At 48.5% G+C, this 25949-nt stretch overlaps 1 protein-coding gene across 1 annotated transcript in view; it reads right to left on the bottom strand.

Annotated features, from left to right (window-relative positions):
• KAZN (kazrin, periplakin interacting protein) overlaps positions 1-25949 on the bottom strand; it is a 218921-nt gene that overhangs the window by 74108 nt on the left and 118864 nt on the right. The window contains exon 3 of the mRNA XM_061479396.1: positions 12417-12594. Within this exon, the coding sequence (XP_061335380.1) occupies positions 12417-12594 (178 nt within the window). The remainder of the gene's footprint in view (positions 1-12416; positions 12595-25949) is intronic.

Raw genomic sequence — 25949 nt, forward strand, 5'->3', positions numbered from 1 at the left:
TCCACACAATGGGAGCTGCCTTCATTTCCAGAGCAGGATAAGGAAGAAGGGCACGATGTAGCTTTGCAACAGGTTAAAATACAGGGAATGCTTGCTTAGCAGCTCAAACTCGTGCAAATAACCTTAAAGGAAATGCTGAAGAGTAAACATAATTCCAGCACAGGTACCGTCCACAGCAAAATTCTCTTGGTTGTGGTGCTGTTCACCATAAAAATGAATTAAAAATATAAATCTTTTAATATATATAAACACATTCCTGAGTTCACCAGAAAGCAGCTAATCTTCCGTGCTAGCCATCATTTATAAGAGGTGAAATAACTAACAAAGCAAGTTCATGCTTGCCTGAATAAACAGGCAGGAAGGAAACTGCCGTGTGCAGATCCCAACCCAGCAGGGTAACACACCGGCAAAGGCTCCTCACAGCACTTGTCAGACAGACAGACAGACACCCTGCTCATGCTTCTGGAGTTCAGCCTGACCAGCACTTCATCATGAGAATACCTTTATAACCCCCAGAACAACTCGCCTGTGAAGGAGAGCTCTCTTGAATGCTGCTCCTGTTAGGAGAGGGAGATGCCGGCAGCAGCACAGGAGCACACACGCTGCTGCTGCTGCTCTCCCCAGCAAGGGTTTGGCTGCAAACCAGAAGGAATTGGCAGTATATTGCCCGGGACAATATTTACCCAGCTCGAGTACGAGCGCACTGATAAAATACAGTGTTTTGCATAGCACTTATATGAGGACCTGTTCTGCTCTGAAGAGGCTCCTGCAACTCTCCGATGTTAATGGGAGCTGTGCAGAGGGAAAAATGGACTTTTCAGTGCGGGATTCCCTGACCCAGTACTGCGGTACCTGCAAAAGCCACAGGGTGAGGGGATGAGCTGCAGGCAGGCAGCTGCCATTCTGTGATTTAGTTCAAGCCATAGCATCTATGGTACCCTACGCTTCCTCTCCCAACCCTTGTTCCCTGATAGAATAGAATAAAGGAAGATCTTACTCTTCCTTACTCTCTTTTTTCCCCACTCATTTGGGACAGAGCACTGAAAACGTTTTGGTGATGTTAATTACCAACTTACTGCTGGTCTTCTAATGACTTATCCACAGATTTACAATGAGATCTGAGCAGCTCTGCTAATCAGGGATAAATCTTGTATACTATAGAGGGTTATAGTTCTTTATTAGTCTTTCTTGTAGGTCTAATTAATGGTATTACTCTCTGAACTGTGTACACACACTTAAAGAACTTCAAGATACACTGAAAACACACCCCCAGAGGAACCAGGGTGTGTTTAATAATTTCCTACTGGTTATCTCCACCACTACATCCACTCACGTCATCTACTCGGAGCCAGCAACACCCACCTCACCCCTCTCACTCAAGATACTTGGTTTGATAAGTGACTTGGACCATTCATATTACAAGAAACCATAAACAAAATTATCTTTAGAGTATCACTCCAGATTTTCCACTTCCCCTCTCTTTTCCAGATTGTCCCAAAGACGCTCATTCACTGATTCAAATCCAGGAAAGATGCAAATCATTGCTGCGGAATAAGCTTGTACTTACATCAGCAGTAACGACCAAAAAGAATTAGCAAATGAAAGCTACCTCACAAAAACTGCAGTGAAGCAAAATGTCCCAAATTGGAGTCTTTATGTGCAGCTGCAACTAAAAGGAACCAGCATAAATCACAACAAGTCTTCAACGCTCCAATTGTTTTCCTTTTCCAAGACTGCCCAAAAGCTCAACTGCTCCAGCTCAGAATACACCAGAGGATCAAGCACTCAGCCAGACATGACACTGGCCATGAGCTCCTGCAGCAAGCATCACCCAACAGCCAAAGCCCCTCATGTACGTCCTGACCAAGGGGCAGGGTGCCACAACCACATAGATGCCAAAATACCTCACCAGAACTTTCAACCCCATGGGCTTGGCTCGTGCTGTGGCAAAGACCTGGGTCAGGTCTTCCACGTTCTCACAGAGATGGCACCATCTCCTGGTGCGAGGATGGCAACAAGGGGTGGAAACGACCCTTCAGAGTTAAAGGAACTAAACCTTAGCAGCAGCACCAAATGTCATTTGTCCAAGAACCAGGTCTAACAGCACGTGAATAAAGCCCCTGAGATAAGCTGCAGCCTTGCAAGTCTATCCCCAAATACTATCCTAAGCCCATCCAAGAAGGGTCCCTCACCAATGAGAATTTGCTCGATTCCCCCCTGTGCAATATCCACATCCACTGGAAAAGGTGACTGTGCAAAGCAAGGTTTGACTAAACTTTGCGATGAGGTGAAAGATGTGTGTGCTGACAGGCTCGCACTGGCACACCACCCAGCTCCGCTTACCTGATAGCATCTGGATCATTCAGTGCTGCAACAAGTGGAGTTAATGCTTTACCTGCAGATGGGTTTTTAATCCTGCATTACCATGGCCGTTACCACGTTCTTGTTGAACTGATGAACAGGCAGAGCTCTCACGGCTGCTTTTTACACATGCTTCCCCTATCCAAATTGAACTAATATAAAATAGTCACACTTATGTATCCAGATTTAACATCAGGTTATTTCAAGACAAGGTTGGACAAAGCCTTAGGTGACAAGGTTTAGTGGAAGGTGTCCCTGCCCATGGCACGAGGGCTGGAACTGGATCATCTTGAGGTCGTTTCCAACCCAAACCATTCTATGATTCCAGGGCTACAGACACTCTCACATGCCACAGCCCAACACTGATAGCACAGGAAGCACTACAGTTCACAAACCACAACAGCATCAAACAAACCTCAGCCCAAGATAATATGGCTTCATTCAAATGAAAAAGAAAATAACCTTTAAGGAACCTACAAGGTATTCAAACCATTAATCCTGCCATACATGTAATGCTGAATCAAAGATGTTCTGCTGCTGCAGAGCAAATGCGCCCATCAGAGGAATTACACCCCAAAATCAAACCAGTCCCTAATGACTGCACTCAGAAACCACAGTGATAAGCAGGGTGTAGAAGATGTGTTAAATTAGATCATTTGTCAAAATACCCTCAGAAATGATGCACATCCAACGAGGAACAGAGCATTGAATGGTTCTATGCAATGGGGGCAAAAGTGCTTTTTGAAGCTTTGCTCTGCCTGAAAGCAACAATAAATTGTATTTGGGGCCACACCTGAAGCAACCTCAGCAGCTGCCAGTGATGCGCCCAGGGTCCACATGCCTTGCTCTGGGGAGCAGGCAGACCTTTACACAACCTGAGCAGCTTGTAAGCAACTTCTGGGAGCTCCAGTCCCAGGGCTGGACCAAAGCCACCCCATGACATGAACATGAAAACCATGGGCAAGGTGGCAGCTCATAATCCTGCTCCAGTGTGCCCCATTCACCCCGTTCTTTCCCTCTGAAGCCTGCTCATTCAGCAGCTCCTAAACCAGGACAAGCAGCACTGGGCAGAGGGCATCCCCAGGAGGAGATGATGCCACTCAGCTTCCCACTACCCCATGGCTCATCACCAACTGCTCCAATAACCAATCAAAAGCATCCGTGTATGAAAGCATCCAGGACCCTGCATGAATACACCCTGATGCCAACACAGCCACTGCCTGGGTACTTCGTGATGAACAAATCCTGCAGCATCTTTGCCTATCTACCAACACACCACTCCAAAATATGCCTTTGTGGCACTAAATACAGGTTTCTTCTACTAAACAGGTTGAAAAAAGAGGTTTCTCAGACCCATGCAGCTATGAGCTTCTGGTTTTGATGGCTTTTCCCAGAGGAGCTTCAGCCCCCCCACCTCCCCCTGCTTTTCATTGAAATTGAGGAACTGCATTACTCAGCCCTCTCACCCAAAACTGTCAGTTTTAGATGCTTCTTGACCACAAAGGCAGATCATGCAGGAAACACATCTGAACAAATCCCTGCGTGGCTCTAAAATGAGCTCCATTCCCAAGGATGACAACGATCTTTCCAGATTCAATTATATAGTGCAAATGTGGCAGGGAGCACAATGCATCTCCACCTGAAACGGTTCCCACCCTTTCTGCTGCCTGAGCCATCACACCGGCAGCAAAGAATCACGACAAGTTGGGAAAGGCCATTTAACAACTCCAGACACATTACAGAGGGATGTAAAAGTTCAGGGAATTAACGTTAAGAACCTGCAGGTGGATAAAACAACAGCTTTCGCCCAAGCAGATAATGCAGTAATAGAGAAACATAAAGACAAGTAATTAGGTGTGTTTAAGGCTAGAACAAACAATGCCAAATACACAGAGGAAGTATTTTGCCACCACGGGAGGAGGAATCTGTTCTGTGAATGTAATGCTGTCACTCGAAACCACACGACGATGTTCAGCTCCCAGGGAATACCTCGGAGCTGGGCTCTGCTCCTCCTTAGTGAGGAGTCACCCCAGGAAAGTGCTGCAGATGGGCAAGGCGAGCTGAGAATGGATCCCACGAGGTCTTCTCCAGCAGCACCATTATCCCAGGCCCCACACAGCAGGCTGTGATGGCCATGCAAAGACATGCTGTGCCTTCCCAGCTTCCACATCAGAGGGCAGCTGTTAGTCAACATTCAAAATGCATTTTCCTACACAAAACCTCTATGTAATCCCGTAAAACCTTTAAAGCAGTCCTAGAGGTTTCTATTAAGATGTTCTCCCCCCCCCCCCCCCCCCCCCCCCCCGCAACTTCAGAGTGTGTCTAGACCGTGTAAATCGAGACATCAAAAATAAGTTCCTCAAATCTATTCCCCAAATCAATTTGCTTTGCTTGCCACCCCTAACGCAGCACATCTCCCTGGAAAACAGCAAACACTTCCCATGCTTGTGACCCCGCAGCAAATTTCGACCCGCAGCAGTATCTTACAGCAATCAGAAATACCCTGGGAAAAACACTGCTTTGTGATGGGAGGGAGGGCAGAGACTGCTCCAACCAGCCCAAGCACGAAAGCAGGATCTTACAAAGACCTTTTAACCCATCCCTAAAGGGCATGCAATGCTCTTGGGCACACCTAAATGAGAACACAACACCGAACTAAGCATTTTAAGATAGTCTGCTGCTAAAAGGGAGCAAGAGAAGTTGTTCCTTAGGGCAATTAGGCTGCTGCATGACTGAAACGTGTAGCTGAGACCCTCAGTGATACAGTTTAATGGTGAACTTGGCAGTGATGGGGGAACAGTTAGACTTGATCTTAAACGTCTTCTCCAACCTCATTGATTCTACAGCACAGACGCAGCACTAGGCCCATTGGCAAAGGCCATCAGTAACGCCACACTATTTTTCCCAGGTAATTTCCAGGGGAGGATGATGGACAGCTTGCTTGAACAGCAGGCTGGAGCAGAAGTGTGCTTCACTGACATGCATGCTTGCATGCTCACTGCTGGAAAATCCTCCAGTTGTAAGGTGGCCATGGGAATTTGCTAGCAAGTTAACATACTGGCTAGTGCAGGTTGTTAGCATCAGAAAGACAGGTCCACTTCTGCAAATCCCATATTTTGGTAAGAATTTAAAGGCAAATGAAACCAGAGACTCAAGTATTGGAGCAGCTCCTGGTTACAAACCTCAAACATTGTCTAAATGGCCTCAACCTGCTGCTGCAGAGGCACAAGCCCCATTTCATCTTCTCTGCAAAGAAACTCTTCTCAGTAGCAGTGTCAGCTCTCCAGGTTTGATTGCCATTACAAACAGAAGTCAGAGATAGGCATCAGCAGAGCACTGTGCTTCACTTGCTCTCTTTACATCCTACAGATCACACCTATTCAGACTAAACACTATTCTCCCCACCCCCTCCAGTGCATGCTATTTTCTGTAGAAAGGCCATTGAACTCCCCATCGAGGGAGGATACACACTCTCATGAGAGAGGAAGTGATAGGGATGTTTGGGATTCTCCTCCAGATGCCACCCAAAGAAGAGGGACAATAGAGCAGAGACTGCGCAGGAGAGGAGCCCATCCCCAGGGACAGCAGCAGCAAAGGCTGTGACACACCAGATAACCCCAAAGTTCAGCTCCCGGGTGCAGCCTGTAAAACCTGTGAAATTCTGATGTAGAGGCAAAGCAGCATGAATAGCTGCCAGGGACAAGGACTCCATGAGGACCGAGAAGGGTGAGAAATGGATTTACAGATGCCCTCAGAAGAGATACTCCTTCCAGAAAGGAAGCAAGAGACACAGACGACTCTCCAAGACCAGGATGCAGTCATGCCACAGCAGGGCATCACTCAGTCCCTCTTCCTTCTTCAATGATAAGGTTGATCTTCTCCCAAATGCTGGGTCTAATGGGTGCCTATAGGAGATCCACGATGCCTTCACATTCCCCTTCATGCTTCTGTGGGCATCTCTGCTCCTTTCCCATCGTCCAAGCAATCCAAAAGCAAACTGTAGCTGTGGTGCTGCATGTACTTGAATCTGCAGCTGACCAAACACCTGAAAAGGAAAACTCAGTAGTGTTTTCCATCTCTCAGGGCAAACACAGCCCTGCATGCTGCAGCTTTTACACCTCACAGGCATCCAAAATCCTAATGACAAGAGCCCATCCCTCCTCAAGTGCTCTATGCAAACAGCTCCCTGCTGCAGCTCATCTTCTGCACTCCAGAGCTGAGGTCTTCACAATTAAGTGGTTTCAGACACAGAAACTTCATCAGGCACATAAAAAAAAACAAGAAACCTGACCCAAAAGCCACCTACAAGGAGGCTCAGGAGCAGCCAGCCTGCACCACACACAGGCAGCTCTGTCCCATCCCAGCAAGCCAAGGAAGGACAGGACTAACAAGATTAGAGAAATAATCAGTTTATCAGATTACTGAAGCCGCAGAGCTGAGGGGCACTGGGGTATCAGGATGACCCTGGTTGCTGCTGCTTCCAGCCGGTGTCACACTCAAGCATGATCAATACCTCTGCAAAGTTGCCCTTACCCAGGAGTGCTCTGTCCTTCCACACGGCCTCTGCTACCTCAGGTCCCCTTGGCTCACAGCCTGACACCATCACTCAACCTCTCACCCCAGGGGAGGCACCCCCAAACCCTCATATTCCCCAAGCCTCCAACTACCCTGCTGGGCCAGGGGTGCACAAGGACAACTTTGGGAAGAGCTTTTCCTCTCCTTTGCAACTCCTGCAAACAAACCGACTCCGGAAAAGAATTCAGCCAATGCTTCCAGAAGCAGTTATTCAATAGCTGTATGCTGGTGAGACAGCTCAGCTCTGCTGATAATAAAGCAAGCTAAATCCATTCCACCTAACACAGAATACAACTCACAACATCAAAGTATGCATTTGTCTAGCTTAAAGCCTCCAGACCTGGTGCTTTCAACAGAATTTATCTCAATACCTGAAAGCACCAGCCATAAAGACTCAAGCAAAATTATACAGGAAGAGAAAGCAGCAATAGATTGCAAACCAGTAAGGAGCAGCTCCCTGAGCCCTCACCATCCCATGGGTGAGGACGTAGCCTAAAACCAAGGTCCCCAATTGACTGATTCCCCAGGGTTTGTGCACAGAGGTAAGCAGAGCCTGGCTCCACACGCCGTGCCACGTTACAAGCGCTCCGGTTCTGCAAGCTGCTGCATCAGTACCAACAGCTCTTATCTCATGCTTCACTGTCAACAAGAAATCATGAGAATTGAATTTTAATAAGCTGGAGACTGAAGCTTTGCTCTATGTCACACTGGTGCTGAGGTTCGGTGCCTAACTTACAGCAAGGTACGTCAGCCCTGTTTGGTGCAAGGAGAAGAGCAGGAACCACTCGAGGAAAGGCATCTGCCCTCAACTGCTGGTCAATGACACCCCCAGCTGCAAAGTCTCCCTCAGCATCAAACAGGGTTTGATGCAGATTTTCCTGTATTAATGGGGACCAGAAGCGCTGTCTGCAGCCAGTTCCTTGCATCTAAACCAACCATGTGGTCCTGCAGCCAGTTCCTTGCATCTAAACCAACCATGTGAATATTGCTATGCACGGATTTATTTCCCAGGAAAACTGCATGCAATTGTTTCAGAGCATGAAACTAATTGCTCCTCACTCGGGCCTTTAAGTTAGCACCAGACTCCCAGCACCTGACATATTCGCAATTCCTCAGGTTCCTTTACAGTATCAGCTGTCAAGCTCTGGAAGAACAAATAGCAGGGAAGATTTGTGAAAAGATGAAAAAGGTACATTTTCAACAGCCCGAGATGATTACTCGCAAAACAGCAATAGCACAGAGGTAACTGATTGCCTCCTGGGCAAAAGTCAAAGTCTTTGCATTGTAGCTGTGAAAGTATAGAGAGATCAAAGAGAAAAACCCTGGGTTTGGCTGTCATAAAGGTCCTCCCGGCCCTTTGGTCTCACCAAGCACCAAGTCACAACCACAATCTTCCTTACGCTGCACACACCTGCGATCACAGCGCAGCAAGGAGGAGAAATCCTTGCTTCCAGGAGCGGGGTGCAGCTCCCGCTCTCTTCCCAGCTGAACTTCAGCAGTGGCCACGCAAACCCCAACATCCCCAGCTCCACACTGGGACCACTGCGTACCACTGACGCTCTGAAATAGAAAGCGTGAGAAGCCCAATGCTGAAGGAGATATTAATAATAACACTCAGCTATTGGCTGCTTTTTACATCTTCAAGCACTTTACCAACACTAATTAATTAAGGTGTTTTCCACTTAACACAGGGAGGAGACTAAGGCAAAACCAACAGGTTAAATGGACCAACTGCCTGAGCAGGCTGCCCAAAGCAGTGGTAAATGTTCCATCCCTGGCAGTGCTCAAGGCCACGTTGGACACAGGGGCTTGGAGCAAGCTGCTCTAGTGGAAGGGGTCCCTTTCTATGGCAGGGGGTGGAACTGGATAAGCTTTAAGGTCTCTTCCAACCCAAAGCAGGCAGGGATTCTATGATTCAGCATGGCAAGCCCCTACACCCAAACTCCTCATTTTTCCCCATGGATCTTGCTTTTGCTTCAACTACTGAAAATAAAGGTGTAGATTCAGCAATGACCACAACCCAAAAGCCCAGAGGTGCACCCACCATGAACAGGGGCCACTAAGCTGCAGCAGCACTTGCTGCGATGCTCTGCCTGCATCCCGCTGTCACTGTACCCTGACCTGGACCACAGGGCAAGGGTTTAACTTTTGTTTGCAATTAATTCAAGCCATTCTAATTCAAACAAGAATCCAAACACAAGGGTGCTGACACACGGCTGCTGTGATGTTACTGAGCGCTGCCTGTAATTGCTGCGCTAAGCGCCAGGGACGTGAAGTATTGATTTCCACCCTGAGCTGCATCCAGCTTTAGACAAGAGGCTGCAGCCAAAATACTTCTTTCAGCAAACTCACCGTTTAGAAAAGATCGTCAGGGCTGAGAGTTGAGTGTTTAAGGCTCACGCTAAGGACTGTAACAATAAACAAGTTCCATGCCTGCTTACCTACGCACGCCCACCATCCACTCCTCCTCTCCCTCTTTGCTGAATTCCTCCAGCTCTGTTTTACATTGGGTAAACCAAGTGTACCTCGCTGCTGCAAAAACAGGGCGTTGTGGAGAAAAGCCTCGGTGTGCACAAAGGGACTGAGGTATTACCTCGAGCTGCCTCAAGCTGCACCATAATTACACAAACAACACACTTCACAAACTGAGTATTAATTACTGAGCGTAACACAGAGGTGCACATTTACCTCCTCTCATGTGACCCACGAGATGAACGAGCTCCTTCCCACACTAAGCAAAGGGACCTGACAATTCCACCACATGATTCTACACCAGGACCACAGCAGATTCCTGCTACGCATCCATCCCACCAGCACATCCCACATTTGCACTCACAGGTAAGCAGTTTCCCATCCGATTCAAGCCTCCCGCCTTCCACTGATGTATTTTGTAAATCAAGCAGCTTGGCAACCCTCCTACTTAGGAGACACACAACAGCTATTCAGAGAGACTTGTCTTCGCCCCATCCTTCTGAACAGCATCTCAAAATCCTTGACAAAAAACATAAGGCTCACTACAGATAACTTGGGCCTGTCTGTACAAACACAGAGTGATGTAGGAGAGCAGTTATGGTAGTATAGAAACAACAGTACCAAATGTAGGGAAGAAACCCAAAACAGCGTATCTAATCAGCAGGTTCTGTGGAAACCAACTACTTTCCCCCTTCTCCTCACTAATGCTCTTCAGATGCAATTTTACACTTAACTGATTGGCTTCTGTTACACTCCAGTGGTACATGGCTGGACACATCACATTTTAAATAATAGCCTCTTCAACTGATTGGGAAGGGGAAAAAAATGCATTTACAGCTACAAGGTCATGGAGTCCTCCTTGTTGGAAAGCATCCTCACTCCCAGACATCAGCACTCTGAGCCAAAACTGCCAACTTAGAGTGGGGAGATGGAATGACCCCTCCAGCAACTGCAGCAAGTGCTAAAGATGCTGGTCTTACACCCAGCCTAAGACAGGACCACTCTTTGCCACCGGTCCACAGAGACCTCACAACTCCAGCATATGCGCAATTGTAGTTATTAAGGAGAAACACACACTTCTATGGCACCATTACCACATACCAACTGTTTTCCAGCATGGCAAGAGTAAAGGAACTCCAAAGAGGAGTTTTTCCATTGCTCAACAGAATAGACAACCTCTGAGGAAAACCCTGACCCTGGAGAACCACACACACACATCCCTCTTCACCCAGGCACGTGCAGGAACAAAGGCACTGCCCCCTGCAAAAACATGTGTCCCTCCACAAGTTCTAGGGAGAGGAAACAAAACAACCCAAAACACGAGGCAGACACTGAAATAGGTGTGTGCACGAGAAGCCAAAGGATTCCACCTGCTTTTCTAGCTGCAAGGCTACATTTCCACAGTCACAATGATGCCCTCCACAGCGCATTCCCAGCCGCATTCCTGATCCAGGAAAGGAAGGCATCATCCCGCTGCCCTTTCAGCAGATTCTTGTAACAGAAAAGCATCTCAGCAGCCTGGATGCAGCACATGGAATGGTGCAGTTCTCATTATACCAACAAGCACTATGCGTATCAGCTCTGAACATACCTGACCGCACACGTAACTGCGCTCCCCGCATACCTGCGGCGACCAGGAAGCTCTGCTGGGTCCGGCTGCTGCTGCCCAACAAACCCACCTGATGACTGATTAACTTTGTTTAAGGAGTGGAATTCACACACCACGCCCCTGCTGCCAAACCAGCTACGTACAACAAGCTGATGGAACAAATCCACACATTAAACCCTCTAAATCCATTTGCATTAATGTCACACCACCACCACACCGGTGATGGGCTGAGGGGAGCACGGATGCCCACCATTACCTTTAAAATCCTACAGCTTAATGGAAATGCAACTCATATAACGCCTATATAACCCAAATAACCATACCAAGAGATGCTTGCAGTAAATAAGTAGCAAGTAAGTAACAGCTACTGATGTTTTTATCACCCAGGTATAAATCCAGTTCAGTTACCAGGAACTGGGAAGGCTGGCACTATTTTAGCCCTGACACCAAGGCTGCTCCAGGGTGAACTGTCAGGCAAACCTGCAATTATTCGGTAACAATACATACATATATTTGTATTTCCACGCCTCTGAAGTAGCAGTGATGGCAGCACTACTCTGATTAGCAGGAAACGCGAATTTCAGCCAGGCGAGAGCCAAACCCCGCCGAAAGCACTGCAGAAGCGACTCGGACCCCGTTCGCTAACCTTCACTCAAAGCCAAGAGCACAAATCGCTCCCCCTGCACCCCGTTTTTCCTGCTCAGCTTCCGCTGCTCCAGCTCCGAGACCTGGGCATAACTTTTTTTTTTTTTTTGGGGGGGGGGGTGTCTGTTCAAGGGCAGAAGAGAGGTGTGTGTGCATTGCACACGGGCTGTGCAAGCCCCACGCCGGGTTAAAGCCGCGCCGTGGCTCGGCTCCGTGCAGCCAGCACCGAGCTCCGCTCCTCCGGGGTTGGCCGGAGCCCCGGCCCCCGGCTCTCGCCTCCGCCCCGACCGGCGATGGGACGTGCCGGGCCCCGGGGGCAGCCCCGGGCCGGCGGCAGCGGGGAGCGGCGGGGCCGGAGCGCGGCTGTAACATGGCTGCTTCCCGACCGAATTACGAAACCGGTTGTGGGAGCGGGGTACCGGGGAGCCGGCGTGCGGGGCGGCGGCAGGGGTCGAGCACCGCGCTGGGGATGGGGGGGGGTGAGGAGGGGGGGTAAGGGGGGTGTCCCCATCTGGGGGGGGGGGCGCGCGCTGGAGCTTTAAGAGGCGGAAGAAGCTGCATGGAATTCGCAGCGTGCTCAAAACCTGAGCGGAATGAATCCACCACCGGCGGATGGAGCCGGGGCTCGACGGGACGCCCCGGGCACCCCGAACCCCCAAACAGATAACGAAACCCAGCCGCGAACGGACGCAGTTTCCCAGCGGTGGCCGCGGAAAGAGACACCCACCCCCCCTTCGCCCCCCATTGCCCTCACCTTGCGCGCTGTGGGGGCCGTGCTCCATGGCCGGGTCGCTGCCCAGCTCGGCCAGGCGGCGGCCGGTGGCGGCCAGCTCAGCGCGCAGCGCCGTCACCTCCTGCCCCGCCGCCTGCAGCGCCCCGTCGATGCGCAGCGCCAGCTGCTTGTTGTCGTCCATCATGTGCAGGATTTTGGCCTGGGGGAGGGAGGAAGAGGAGGAGAGAGGTGAGAGAGAGGGAGGGGGGCGGGAAGGGGCTGCCGGAGGGGGAGCGGTGGGAGGGGGGAGTGGGCAGGGAGGAGGGGCGGGGCTGTGGGGATAGGGGAGGGGGCTGTGCCGGAGGGGGGGAGCGAGGGGAGGGGGGTTTGGGGGGGTGAGAGCAGTGCAAGGGAGGGGGGAAAGATGGGAGAGGGCTGTGCGAGGGGGGCATGCAAAGTGGGGGAACGAGGGGGGAGAAGCGAGGGGAGGGGGCCGTGCAAGGCGGGGGGGGGGGTCTGTGTGACGGGTGCGTAAAGGGGAGGGAACTGTGCAAAAGAGGAGTGCAACGGGGGCTGTGCATGTAAGGGGCAATGGGGAGGGGGGCTGCGCCAGGGGGGTGCTGTGAGAGGGGGATACAAAGAGGAGGGGTGCTGGGCAAAGGGGGTGCACCCCCTACCTGTAGCCCCCCGCCCCCCAGCTGCTCCTTCCTGCCAGGGGTTGGGGGGAGCCCTGTGACAGCACTGCATTTATAGCAAGCCCCTTCAGTTCCCCCCCTCGGGAAGTTTTGGGGCACTGCGGTGAGTGCTGCAGTGCCCGCAGCCCATGTGCTGAAACGGCTGCTCAGCCCAGTGCCTTTCTGGTAATTGGGTTCAGGTTCACCCCGAAAGGTGCATCCCCAACAGCAGGTGGAGGTGAAACGGGCTCCAAAACTCCCCCTGGAAGGGCTGGGTTGGGGGGGGAAGAGCAACCTGTGTGCTGTCAGTGCGATAATGCGAGAGCCCTTACGCTGACGGTTCATGTGGCACGAACCCAGGGTGAAAAATGGAGAATGATTTGGTATCATCGCTGGCGACTGCTAGAGGGAGCGCTGATGTTTCCCTATCAATGCCTCCGAGAGATCCACTTGCGTGTTTGCCAGGGCCTGGGCTGCAGCGAGCCCGCAGAGCTGCATCCTGAGCATCCTCAGCAAGGCAGCGGTGCGGGCAGGCTCCGTCCCCGCCGCAGTGAATCCGTGCTGCTCTGCAAACCTGCACGGCTGCACCATCCCCGCTTCTGAAAGCCACAGGCAGCAGCACTGAGTGGCTTTGCCTGAGCCATGTGCGCCTCCGAAAGTTCATGAAGGGGTTTAGGAACTGGGTGGGTTTAGGAACAGTGTGGGCCCTGCAGAATGTCAGTGGGTGCGGGAAGCAGAGCCGGTGAGGAAGGGCTCCTACCGAGGGAAAAGCCAGAGAACACCACAGTCCTTAAGGAAAGGGAGGGAAACAGTCCTGCCCGTGTTGTAAACCCTTCAGTTTTTGCCTAGGCTCAGGCTTTTGGCTGAACCCACTGAGATATTTGGGCAGTTCCTTGAACCTGAAGGATGCCCTTCTGCACCACTGCAGGTAATGCAGAGACCTTAGCCAAAATGCAGTAAAAAACATAGAAAAGGGTTCCTCAGTGAGCTGCAAAGAGAGTAACACTGGGAGAGGCTTAAGATGGGATAAAGCAGCAGCATGTCACTGTCCTACAGGGACAGTCCCCAGGGAGTGCTGGGATGTGGCTCTGCAGAAACAGAGGGGTTTGGCTTGAGTGTCCCCAGGCAGCTTTTAGGAACAGATATCAGGTAAATCTATCATGTCGGCTGAAAAACCACACTCACATCATCCCGGGTCCCCCGAAACCCCAGACCTGATCTGGATCGTGCTTACAGGCAGCTCTCCAAGAGTGAAAAGGACCAAGTCCTTGTCAAGCAGCATCTAGACCTTGTAATCTGTAACAGGATTTTGCAAACCGAAGATAATCCAGTATTTAGATACATGGTATGGTGGATTTTGAAGGGAAAGTTATTTTTCTCTGAGAGTTTCCAGCAGTGTCTGCAATCCAAGCACTAGTGCTGGGCAAGGGCACTTGAAATACCAGTGGGAAGGTCTGTTTTCCTTAATGAATTCCCAACGGGTGGACAAACAACCCTCAAGGAGAATTTGAGATTCTTTCTTCATCATCTATGCAGGCATCCCTGAATGAGATAAAGTCCTTTAAGTGTATATAGAAACTGAATTCTAATCAAATAAATGCCCTGTTTCATGCCTTATTTGCATGAGTATTTGCTGCAAACTGTGCTTGCAAATGAGAGAATTATGGATGTAACCAGATAACCTGAATGTGCAACTGCAGTAGCATATATGCAAAACTTTGTCATTGCACTTGTAAGCTTCAGCAAAAGAAACTCAGATTTAAAGTTCTGGCACATTATTTTTATCATAAAAAATCAGGTAAAAGCTGATTTGAGCCATACAAGAACACATTCAGCTGCTGAAGCAACGTCCAAACTGTGCTTCTAAATCTAACCTTAATGATAAACCAGTTGCGTTGCTATACTGGCAGTGCTGGAAACTTTAATTTACCAATGCAAGAGAATTTCTGCATTAGCAAGTGTGCTATTTTAAAAAAACATTGCTTACAGTTGGCCGTGGACTCATCCATAAATTAATAACCTGCTATAAAAAATCTGCTTATTACTTCAAGTCCATTTATAGAATCATAGAATGATTTGGGTCAGAAGGGACCTTAAAGCTCCTCCAGCTCCACCCCCTGCCACAGGCAGGGACCCCTTCCACTAGAGCAGCTTGCTCCAAGCCCCTGTGTCCAACCTGGCCTTGAACACTGCCAGGGATGGGGCAGCCACAGCTTCTCTGGGCACCCTGTGCCAGCGCCTCACAGGGAAGAGCTTCTGCCTTATCTCCAACCTGAACTTCCCCTGTTTCACTTTGAACCCATCACCCCTTATCCTATCGCTACAGTCCCTGATGAAGAGTCCCTCTGCAGCATCCTTGTAGCCCCCTTCAGGCACTGGAAGCTGCTCTGAGGTCTCCACGCAGCTTCTCTTCTCCAGGCTGAACAGCCCCAATGTTCTCAGCCTGTCTCCATACAGGAGGTGCTCCAACCCCTGATCATCCTCGTGGCCTCCTCCAGACTTGCTCCAACACCTCCCTGTCCTTCTGATGTTGAGGACACCAGAACTGCACACAGTGCTGCAAGTGGGGTCCCATGAGAGCAGAGGAGCAGAATCCTCTCCCTGAGCTGCTGCTCTCACTCCAGGGGTGCAGCCCAGCACACACTGAACCTTGGTCATGTTCATTTTCTCTTTTGATATTCCCCTGAATATACCTCGGAAGGTTTTCTCCCCTTCCCCAAACCTCCCCCAACCCTCACTGAGGATCAGTTGGGTCCATTTAAAACTGATTCTGATCTTTCAAAGCAGGATTTGATTTCTCCAAGCTTCCACCTGGAAGGAGCATCAGCATCCTGAGGTATCAGCTGCCAGAACTCAAGGTGGGTAGAAAATTAGGGGTACAGGCACAAGCATGGGTCAGCAAAGGTGTTCCCAGGGAGCTCTACTAGAAATAATGCCTTCAAGAAGGATTAAAACATTAAAAATATCACCAAGGTGTGCATTCAAAGTACCTGAGGGTTATTTTGGGTTGTGCTGATTCTTACTCCTTTGCTGACATCCTCAAAGTTGCGATGAAATGAAGCATTAGGAAATGAATTGGGCCTTGTTCCCTTTCTCCTGTTAGTTTTTAATTAACAAAAAAAAAATTAAATTAAAAGCTAATTAAATGGCCAAAATTAGAAACCTGTTATTTCCCAAAATCATTTTGCCTTTTCTTTTTTTCTTTTTTTTTTTTTCCTTATTTCCAGTTTTTCCCAGGCAGCAAGTCCATGTCCCTGCAGGATGGGAGTCTCTGCCCATGCAGATGAGGCACAGCGAGGTCAGGAGTATTTCCTAAGGACACACAGGAAACCCAAGTCAATAAATCTCAAATCTCCATTCAGCTCTAGCTTCTTTTCAGGTGGAGCAAGGGGGTAGCCTTGAAAACCTGGAAACATCCCTCAGTTTTGGGCAATATGTTCCAGTAGCAGCATCACACCCAGGCAGGGTGTTCCACAGGAGCATACAGATGGCGTAAACACGGATGGAGATTTGAGATTACTACCCATCATCTTCACTCGTTTCAACCTAACCAGTGCAGTAAAGGGAATGTGAGAAGGTTTAGGAGATGAAAAAGGGCTGAGTAGCACACGAGTACCGTTCAAGCCTTCCAAACACTAATTTGCTATTCAGATTACCACTTCTTATGGTTTAAGGTGTACAATATGCAAAGGAACCAGTTTAACTAAATGGGGAAAGCCTTGTGTGTTAAGGTTGAACGCAATCTAATATAGCCCTTTGACTCGATTCGATTAAATCCTTTCTTTTCCAATTAAATAATCAGCCTGAATTTAATAAAACTGAATTCCAATGTGTCATCCTGCAGACTGATGACCTCTGGGATGCTGCAGGCTTATGTAAATTCTGTTGATAGTTTTTTATCTGCTTGTGCTCACTTCCTCCCCCAAAAATTGCCTTCTGTCTGTATATTTACATTAATTCCTCATCTGCTCCATGTATCTCTGTTTGCAGTAACAATTCCAGTTGAAAGGGCTGTGGGTATCAACAGCTTCCTTCAGCACAGCCTTTAAAATGGACCTTCTGTGATGGGATAAAACATTGCCAAAGGCAGGGTTTTTCCTCTGTGCCTCTGTTTTGTTACACCCTGGCACATCGAAGTGCAAACAGCAGCAGTTTGGCACCTTCCAAATGTCGCCAGAGACATCTGTGAGGCCATTCATCAGCAAAGAAAAGCTCACCAAGAAAATCCAGCCCAAGCGACCAGCAAACTTCAGTGGCAAAAAACACAGCGTGCCCTGGGTTCAGTGTCTCCTGTAGCACATCTCCACTGAGTAATTCCATCAAAGTCACAATAGCTGCTCATGTGTACAGTTTTCTTTTTCCCCCTCTTCAAAGGTCACATTTTTGGGTATTTATAACTGCATTTGACTCCTCACTTCTCTCTCTTAACACTGGAAGAGACACTGGCACAGGGTGCTCAGAGAAGCTGTGGCTGCCCCATCCCTGGCAGTGTTCAAGACTAGGTTGGATGGGGCTTGGGGCAACCTGCTCTAGTGGAAGGTGTCCCTTCCCATGGCAGGGGTTGGAACCGGATGAGCTTTAAGGTCCTTTCCAACCCAAACCATTCTGGGATTCTACGATTAAAACTTGGAACACCAACTGTTTTCTTCCCCTGCTGGAGTATATAGCAGCATCTTGGGCAAGTCCAGAGGAGGCCACGAGGATGATCAGGGGCTGGAGCACTGCCTGTATGAAGACAGGCTGAGAACATTGGGGCTGTTCAGCCTGGAGAAGAGAAGCTGTGTGGAGACCTCAGAGCAGCTTCCAGTGTCTGAAGGGGGCTGCAAGGATGCTGGAGAGGGACTCTTCATTAGGGACTGTAGCAATAGGATAAGGGGTGATGGGTTCAAAGTGAAACAGGGGAAGTTCAGGTTGGAGATAAGGCAGAAGCTCTTCCCTGTGAGGGTGCTGAGGTGCTGGCACAGGGTGCCCAGAGAAGCTGTGGCTGCCCCATCCCTGGCAGTGTTCAAGGCCAGGTTGGACACAGGGGCTTGGAGCAAGCTGCTCTAGTGGAAGGGGTCCCTGCCCGTGGCAGGGGTTGGAGCTGGAGGAGCTTAAAGTCCTTTCTTTCCAACCCAAACTATTCTATGTTTCTATGATGTGTTAGTGCTGCTCAGTAGCTGAAATGCTGCTGCTTTAGTCCGTAAGTTATTAAACCAGGATTAAAGAGAGCTAATGATGGAGAGGTTAAAAATGTAGCTGAACAGTCCGGTTTTCCCTGCAATGCTGCAGTGCTACATTTCCCCATCTCCATTTCTGCACTGGTGAAAGGGTCCCCGTGACCTTCCTGTGCTGCACGTCCCCCAGGACTGTGAAAACAAACCCATTAATGTTTATAAAGTGTCTCAGACTGGGGGAATTACATCACTGCAGTGAGATACAAGCTGAATGGATCAAAACAAACCCCCGAACCAGCCCCTCAGCTTAGGCACGTTTCAGTTACCTGGCGCAAGCCCTAAGGAATCCCGCTGAGATGGAATAATTGAGGGAAAAATGTGATCCCAGAGATTTTTCTCCTGTAAAGCCGTTCTCCGTTAATAGGAAGCAGATTTCTAGACCCCTTGCAAACAAATTACTTCCCCAGCATATTTTACAGCTGAGTGCATCTATGGCACCAGTCTTTCTACACGGCCCTATTAAAGCCAACATTTGTTTAATGAATTACAGCATTCCAATGAATCTGTATATGTTCTGCTTGTATTTAAATGTTTACAGGGAAGAGGTCAGCAGACAGCTTTTCACAAGCAGGTACTAGTGTCAGTGATGAGCTTCTGCTGCAAGGTACCCCGAAGTTTGAACATCTCTTGGTTTCTGCCTTTGTGACTATTGAGGGAAGTTCACTGCTGTTTAGTTTGATAAAACTCTAAGTGCAGTTACCCAGGAGCTTCAGGATCTCTGCTTAACATAAAACTGTTCAGATTTAATGAAAATTCAGGATGGTTTCTCCCCATTAATGAATCACAGAATCCCAGACTGGTTTGGGTTGGAAGGGACCCTAAATCTCATCCAGCTCCAAACCCCTGCCACAAGCAGGGACACCTTCCACTAGAGCAGCTTGCTCCAAGCTCCATCCAACCTGGCCTTGGTGACGAACCACATCTATCACCTGAGAGACAGAAACCATCACACAGCTCCCACCTGGCTGGGGTTGGTCTGTGCAACTGAAAGGTGAATTAAGCCACTGCTCACACAATCAAACACTGCTGACCTGCGGCAGCCTTTTCCAATATGACTTCATCTTCATCTCACTATACAGACCTCAACAAAAATCTAACACTGCTCCACCCTCCTATTTTAACATATCCCTCACTACAAACTACGCATGAAGTGCTTCTTTTCACGGCATATAGAACAATGACCATGGTGCTGTGATAACCTAGCATTCTTGCAGAGATACCTCTGATTTGTGGTGCTCTCCAGGCTGGCTCACCCCACCCCGGAGCAGGTCTGCTGGGTTGTTCCTCCATAGGTGCTGTAGGTCTCGCTAAGAGAAGGGGTGAGCCCCAAAGGTGCATCCACGTGAGCAGAGCTGCCCGGTTATACTTTGATGCAGAAACTCTTTTCATTGCAGTTTGGGCTAAAATATCCATAAGGACATTATTTTTTTTAGCATTGACCAAGTGCAAGGGCCACTTGATCTGAAGCGGACCACAGCTATGAAGGATGAAAAAGGATGCAGAAGGTTGCCCCGATGTCTGGCACTGGCCCCTCCAAGTGGTTTCAGTGCTGAGCTGCCTGGGTGCTTGGAGCTAGCTCAGCAAAGTACAGGACCTCTGGCCATGGTGAGTAGGTGGAACACCAGCAAGTCATGGAGACCCACAAGTGCAGCCAGGAATTACAAAGGAGCTCAGTAGCATGCAGTAAGAATCATAGAAATATAGAATCATAGAATAGTTAGGGTTGGAAAGGACTTTAAGATCATCAAGTTCCAAACCCCCTGCCATGGGCAGGGACACCTCACGCTAAATCATATCACCCAAGGCCTCATCCAACCTGGCCTTGAAAACTGCCAGGGATGGAGCATTCACAGCTTCCTTGGGCAACCCATTCCAGTGCCTCACCACCCTAACAGGAAAGAATTTCCTCCTTAGATCCAATCTAAACTTCCCCTGTTTAAGTTTGAACCCATTACCCCTTGTCCTGTCACTACAGTCCCTAATGAAGAGTCCCTCCCCAGCATCCCTATAGGCCCCCTTCAGATACTGGAAGGCTGCTATGAGGTCTCCTCACAGCCTTTTCCTCTCCAGGCTGAACAGCCCTGACTTTCTCAGCCTGTCTTCATACAGGAGGTGCTCCAGCCCCTGATCATCCTCGTGGCCTCCTCTGGACTTGTTCCAACAGTTCCATGTCCTTTATATATTGAGGACACCAGAACTGCACACAATACTCCAGGTGAGGTCTCACAAGAGCAGAGTAGAGGGGCAAGGCACTAGCAGGAGCAAAAAGAGTGAGTGTGGACCCAAACATGCACACTTGTGCTTGGCAAGCAGTGAAATCTGCAAGCCAGTTCTTTAAAACTGCTTGGATTTCACTAATAACTTTTCATACAGAAACAGAGAAATAGGGAGCAAAAGAGAAAGGACTTCAGGCAAAGCCTGTGTGAAGTTCCATTTCCCCACCCTATCCCTCAGGAAGACCGAATTCAGGTTCTTGCAGAACTGCAGGGGTGATTTGGGAGATCAGGTCCCACTGACTTACTGCAAGACATTATCTGTCCTCTTTGGGAAGAGAGGAATGGGAAGGCTGCAGAGACATTTGCTCTGTGGACCCAATTTACCTGCTGTTCAGACACTGTTAAAAGGATCATATAAAACTGAAATGAATAGTGAGATCCTGAAGCACTTCGATAGCAGGATAATAGCTGCCATGAAATCAATCGGCAGGCAAATATATACTTAAATTAGGTGTTAGTGGGACAGATGCAGGAAAGGTGATTATGGGTTGCCTCCGTGCTTCCTTTGGCAGCGATGATGACACACCAGGGTGGGTCAATGTACCCTATCATTAATACAGCATCAGTGTTCATCTGGCAGCTTCTTTGTCCTGTGAAGTCAATTCCTATGAAAATTTGACATTAGCAAGAGGCATGGTGAAATTCAGATGCCTTTGAATTTTCATAACCCTCTAGATGCTTTAGCCCAGGAGATCATAGGCAAAACCACTGCCTATATTGGGCAGGAGGCAGGAACAAACATTTGGAAGCATCCATTTGAGCAGCAGCCATAAATACCATCAGGAAAACAGTGGGAGAACAGCCCTTTCTTCCCTCCCCAGCAAACAGAACAAGAACCAGGGTCTGCAGGGCAGAGCACATGGGAAGAGTCAGAGCATCCTGGAAAAGGACGATGCTACAGAGAAATGTAATTTTTTACTATACTATTTGAGAAGCAAGTAAAAGATAAGCTCTCAAGTGTGGTTTAGGGCTCTAGAATAATCCTAAGATTAATGCGGAAATGGAGAGCTCCACCGAGTAAAGGAGAAGGGTTTTAGGATGCGCAGCGCAGCTTCCCCCGTTGCCAATTGCCACCCAGGGTACCCATTAACATCCACAGAACTCCCACCAGTGCTTCAGGGACTGTACAGCACAATCTAGACAAGAGTGAAACTTCATTTACTCTTACAAGGCTACCCAAGGCAAAGCAGCTTTCCTTTTCATTTCAAGCTCTGGTGTGTCAACATCCTTCCTTGTTTTGTCAGCAGCACAGACACCAGGGGCACACCAGGTTTGGGGATGGCCCCGCTGGCAAACCAGCTTTTGTAACAAAAGGCTGTGGCTGGGGACTATAGAACAATAAAAGTAGTTTTATTTCTTCTTCTTTTCTCTTGTTTTTATTTTTGAGATGGCACCAGCAGGGTGGACTAACCCTGTGCTGCGCAAGGTTACAAATGGACAATTACATTCCCTACTAAAATATGAAAGCTCTAAGAATATACATAGTTTCGGCATTGAGAAGGCAGCTGGAAAACTGGAGCAATGTTCATATAGATACACAGGACATGATTTATGCTCATGTTTTAAGTCTTCAGTAAACATTCATTGATTCTATGCATTCGGGGCATGGAGTGTACTGGTGGCCATCTCCTTAAGTGTTCATAAGGCAGGTGGGTTGGAGACTGGGGAAGAGAACACTTTTTCAGGATTGAAATCCCTTTACATCAGATAATCCACAAGGACCTCATTTCTTCAGTTAGGTAGGAAAATGCTGCAGACCTCTTTTCAATGGATAGCTCAAACTGTGTGTGAAGGGGTGCTGTGACCCAGCAGGAAAGGGCACCTACTGCATCCTACAGAACCCAGCAACCCTTTCCAGCTGAATGAGGAACAGCTCCTTCGTCTCTTGCCTAAAGAACTGTAGAGTTACTGGTACTCTCACACAGAGCCACTCTTGGGGGGAGCACGAATCCTCTTGTGATAGCAGTTTTTGTAGTGCTCCCACATGAATGAGGAGAGATGAGGGTTAAAAAGCAGGGAATGCAAAGCTGGAACATGGGGGAACAACTGCTTGACTCCAAACGGCTCAGCGTATTTCCTACTTTAGTGCAGAAAATGGTAACAAACCCCCTCATTTTTAGGTATTGCCCCAGCACACACTTTGCCTAAACAGGAGTTATTAATGAAATCTGCTGGAGGTTGATTTACCCTAAGGCAACCCCCAGCCATGGAAGGGCAGGGGACATGCTGCTTCTAATAAAGTCCATTCAACTTCTGACATAGATTACTTAAAGCAAAAAGCAGCAACCAAGCCCCGACCACACAAGTGTGATAAAGTATCTCAGTATAAAATCAATACCAAGGCGATTAGCAGCTTTGAAAAATTCTGGCTCTAAGTCATCCCATGGCAGAGATCAAATGGAGGTGCTGTCAACTCACTTGGGCGGTTTACTTTGCTTCTGATATATGACAGTTAAAATCATCTAAAATGATTCCCATTATTCCTGCATTTTCTCCTTTTTCCTTTGGGGAGCCCCTGTTCGAGCCACCACCCAGGCAGCAGCACCACCTCCCTCTGAGCACTCCTCATCCTCAGGATGGCCCATGGTTGGGAAGCAATCCCCAAGCTCTCAAAGGCTTTCTTATCAGTTCTTATACTCCAGTGGAAAACTGGAGATGAGGCTGAGCAGTCAAAGCCGTTCCCCTTGGCCTGTCCCTACATCCCTTGTCCCAAGCCCCTCTCCAGCTTTCCTGCAGCCCCTTCAGGCACTGGAGCTGCTCTCAGGTCTCCCCTTCAGGAGCCTTCTCTTCTCCAGGCTGCCCCAGCCCAGCTCTCTCAGCCTGGCTCCAGAGCAGAGCTGCTCCAGCCCTCACAGCATCTCCATGGCCTCCTCTGGCCTCGCTCCAGCAGCTCCACGTCCCTCTTGTGCTGCTGCCCCAGAGCTGGATCAGGGCTGCAGGGGGGGTCTCCCCAGAGCAAGATTGAGGAAGAGAATCCCCTCCCGTGACCTGCTGCTCAAGCTCCTTTGAAAGCCTTTGACAAGAGCCAAATCACTGAGCTGGCAGGATTGTTGGCAGAGGGATTTTAAGGTGGTTATACATATAAAACCTATCGATGGCAATTAAACAGAGCAGGATAACTGCCAAGCTCCTGTGTTTGCTCACTGTCAGTAGGTTTTATGGATACAGAGATACATATCTACAAAGACATTCAAGTGCAGTTAATTTTTCCAATACCCACATTCTGTGGCTCGTATGAGGGCAATATGTTTATCCTACAAAGTCAGTGACTTCATAACACACTACTTGGCTCTAGGGCAGGTTTTTGATTAACTTCCTTCTAGTACATATAGAAAAATGAAAACTCTCTCCATCAAAAGCCCAGGATGAAGTTTTGTCAGGAACCAAGTGCAGTTTGTCATCCTGCCAGGGGTGGAACACGAGCTTGGGAAAATCTGGGACCTCAAACCTGATGGAGATGGTGGGAGCTGAGGTGTAGGAAATACACCTCAGACTATCAGAGCTCACTCTGTCACAATGCAAAGATGAAGGGAAAAGGAAAGTTAAAGCATAGTACCTTTTGTAACACCCACATTTCTGTTCCTAGACTCTATGCTAGGATGGTGCTGTTGGAGCAAGTCCAGAGGAGGCCACGAGGATGCTCAGGGGCTGGAGCACCTCCTGTATGGAGACAGGCTGAGAACACTGGGGCTGTTCAGACTGGAAAAGCTGCATGGAGACCTCAGAGCAGCTTCCAGTGTCTGAAGGGGGCTACAGGGATGCTGGAGAGGGACTCTTCATCAGGGACTGTAGTGTTAGGACTAGGGGGAACGGGTGGATCATGGCAGGGGGCTGGAACTGGATGATCTTTATGGTCCCTTCCAACCCAAAACATTCTGTGATTCTATGATTCCATGTTAGGCCTGACCAGCAGAGAGAGGGGGGTGATGCTCCATCCCTCAAACCCCTCACTATCCAAAGGGTCCAGAACAAGCAGGAGAAGCATCTTAGGACTATTTGGCTGATTTTCTTGCCTCCTGATGACACCCCATTAAAAGTAACGGTTCATAATCTGCACCAGCCCAGCTCGCCTCAAGATACAGATCTGCCTCATTTGCAGTTACATAATTAGCAATTACCCTAATTCCATTTACATTAAATTCCAGGTTTTTTTTAAATAAATGTTATCTTCCCTGATGGAAAAAAAAAAAAGAAATAATAAAGCGACCTGGGTCTACTCCAGACTCCAGAAAGCAGCAGCATCATTATCCCCTCCTCAGATATAGTGTCTAGACACTTTCAATGAAAATATTCATTATTGCTCATTTGCATCTCTTTCAAGTCTAGGATGGAAATCAAATGAAGATGTCAAAACAACTCTACCTCTGCCTGAGGCAAAGAGGAGACACAGTGACCCCAAAGTCCTTCCAAACGTGAGCTTAGCTTGTGAGAAGAGGGAGCATCTCCAGCATCCTCAGAAGTGAGGGCAGTGCTAGATGGAAGCTAAGCGAAGAGAATCAGAGGGTATGAGAATATAGATCTGAAATCTGCTTCTTTAAAAAGGGGAAAGGAGCAGGAGCTTGGCAGCAAACCACCAAAACAGCACCAAACCCCTGCTCAGATGGCTTTATAACCCTGCATTATAACAGGCTTAAAATGCAGGGTTATACAGGAGTTAGGGCATAAAGGATGACTTGGGGCATAAATGAGTTAGGGAATTGGCTTTGACTCCCCTCTGCATTTCAACACTAGGAGAGGCTTTTATGTCCCTTAGTCTTACTGGAAAAACCTCAGCCTCCCATTACAAGATGTGATGAAATACAGCTGTTAATCAGGATGGTGATAACTCATGTGGGTTCAGAAGAGACTTTTCCTGAAGATAAAGTACATTTTAAATATACTCCTTATTTGCTAGTAACAACATTTTCCATTAGCACAAGGGAATACGTATTACACCTCAAGCACATGCTTCACTGAGCTTGGGCAATAAAGATAAAACAACCTTTTTCTAGGAAATAAGGATGAATAGTTAAAAAACATAAAAAGTTTGGGGAATATCCCTTTGAACTCCAAAGCAAATTTGCCCTTGTCATATTTGCATCTCTCTCATGCTCTTTTGCTGTGCAATGGAGTTTTATTAGCAGGAGCATTCATAGAAAGTGAATTTGAAGCCTGAATACCCATGGGAAATGAATTTTAAATCCACTTGCTGTGTGCAGCCACCCAAGAAACTGGATCATAATTGTTTATTATACTTAAATATTTATATTGTTGAAGCACGTGTTAGATAAAAAGCCCGATCTGCTCCTGTGTTGGGCAAACACTGTCCCGGGTTACAGGAATCACCCCCATTCCCAGCAAACACAGACGGGGATGTGTGACCAGTTCGACCAGGCTCGGTCACGTACCAGTGGTGAGATGGCAGGTGGC

Source organism: Pezoporus flaviventris, unplaced genomic scaffold (assembly GCF_033815535.1).
Source record: "Pezoporus flaviventris isolate CSIRO_AGI_PZ_B2104156 unplaced genomic scaffold, CSIRO_AGI_Pfla_v1 ptg000148l, whole genome shotgun sequence".
NCBI lineage: Eukaryota > Metazoa > Chordata > Aves > Psittaciformes > Psittacidae > Pezoporus > Pezoporus flaviventris.